Source organism: Cystoisospora suis (assembly GCF_002600585.1).
Source record: "Cystoisospora suis strain Wien I chromosome Unknown contig_9880, whole genome shotgun sequence".
In the NCBI taxonomy this organism is placed as follows: Eukaryota; Apicomplexa; class Conoidasida; order Eucoccidiorida; family Sarcocystidae; genus Cystoisospora; species Cystoisospora suis.
The window spans coordinates 1,397-3,025 of record NW_027162654.1 but is presented as its reverse complement, the minus strand read 5'-3'; the positions used below and the strand labels follow the sequence as shown (position 1 = coordinate 3,025).

The window sequence follows — 1,629 nt, the reverse complement described above, 5'->3', positions numbered from 1 at the left end:
AGGAAAGAGATAAGAAAGAAAGGAAGAGTGAGAAAAAGGTAGGAGAGAAGAACGAAAGGGAGAAAGAAGAGAAGGTGAGAGGAACAGAGAGATGTAGGAAAGAAAGGAGAGAGAGAGAATGAAGAAGAAAAGAAGGAGAAAGAAAGAAAGGAAAGTTGAATGTGTCTTAAAGGAGGAAATAGGCATGTGGGAGACTCTATACACCTAGTGATCTTGAAGGGAAAAAGACAAATCTCCTATGGCTAGACGAACGTTGTCTGAAGAGGAGGAGGCCGCCGATACTAGCTAGACAGCTAGCTAGCTAGCTAGCTGTTGTTTCTCCACATCATCCGCTCCATGATCTCGGGAATGAGAAGTTCCTCCCTACTCTATAGGGTCAGCACCGCCATACACACACAGACAAGCACGTGCATGACAAGCCATATATAGAAATACATACACAGAGATATATATAGATTGAAGATAGATAGATAGATTACAGATAGGTAAAAGAAGAGGAAGAAGGAAAGAAGAGAGGAACAGAGGAAGAGGGGAAGACAAAAGAAGAAGAAGAATGAAAGAGAAGAAGAAGGGTATTCTTTTACCAGAATTCCATTTAGTCCGCTGCAATAGAGAGAGACCATCCAATTCAGACCCTCCATCTGATAGGCTCGGAGTTTCCCTCCTTTCAGACATGTGGGCAGTTCGGTGATCTCTTCTCTGTTTGCATGCGTTAGGCGGTAGTATCTTTCTTTAGATTGGAGATAGGATGAAAGAGAAGAAGATGCTATTTCATCTTTCTTTCTGACTGAATCTTCTTCTCCTCCTCCGGGTCCTCCTTCTCCGGCCTTTTCCCTGCTATCTTTCTTTCCACCCTCTTGTTCTCCCTCTTCTCCTTTCTTCTTCTTTTTGTCCTCTTCATTCGCGTCATTCTTCTTAGCGTCCTGCGAAGATGATAAAGAATAAAGAAACGAACTCCGACCCTATCCAGAAAGAAAGAAAGAAAGCAAGAAAGAAAGAAAGCAAAGAAAGAAAGAAAGGAGAAGCTATTGAAGCAATTCTCTTCAACAGAAAGAGAGAGAGAGAGCTTGCTAGGGTTAGGTCACCCGCCGTTTCTTTCGGTGCGTCTTCTCAGCTCAGAGAAGGAGATTCTTCCCACACATGACAAGACGATACAGTAAGGAAAGAGGAACGATAGGTACGGAGGTAGATAGATAGATAGCTAGGAGTAGAGTGTTTTATAGATATACATATACATAGGGAGGGGAGGGAGTGTAGGTCCTGTATCGGTATGTATCAGATTGCAGACTGGTCGGTGGAAAGTTTTCCTTCGGTACTTTTATCCTCCTTCTCTCTTTATCTTGAAGCGCATGTTTAGCGTACAAATCTATAGACATGTATCTCTATGTAATAGATTTAAATATATATACATATAGATAGATCTGTATACATAGAGACGTGTATATAGCTAGAGTGTATCGTTCTCTTCTTTCCCTCTCTGTATGAGTTGTATTTTTATTTGTGTTTCTCCGAAGCTCGGGAAAGGGTCGGAGGGCGGAGGTGTACATACACCTGAACCATTCGTCTGCTAACAGAAGAAATAAAGAAAAAGAGAAATAAAGAAAAAGAGAGATAGAGAAGAAGAGATAG

At 41.6% G+C, this 1,629-nt stretch overlaps 1 protein-coding gene across 1 annotated transcript; it reads right to left on the bottom strand.

The window, feature by feature from the left end:
- Positions 1-186: 186 nt before the first annotated feature.
- CSUI_011143 (transcription regulatory protein) lies at positions 187-962 on the bottom strand (the record flags this gene model as incomplete). Its single annotated transcript, XM_068071244.1, has 2 exons — positions 187-368; positions 585-962. Coding segments are annotated over 2 exons (441 nt in total), but the record flags the coding sequence as incomplete, so codon positions are not given.
- Positions 963-1,629: the final 667 nt, after the last annotated feature.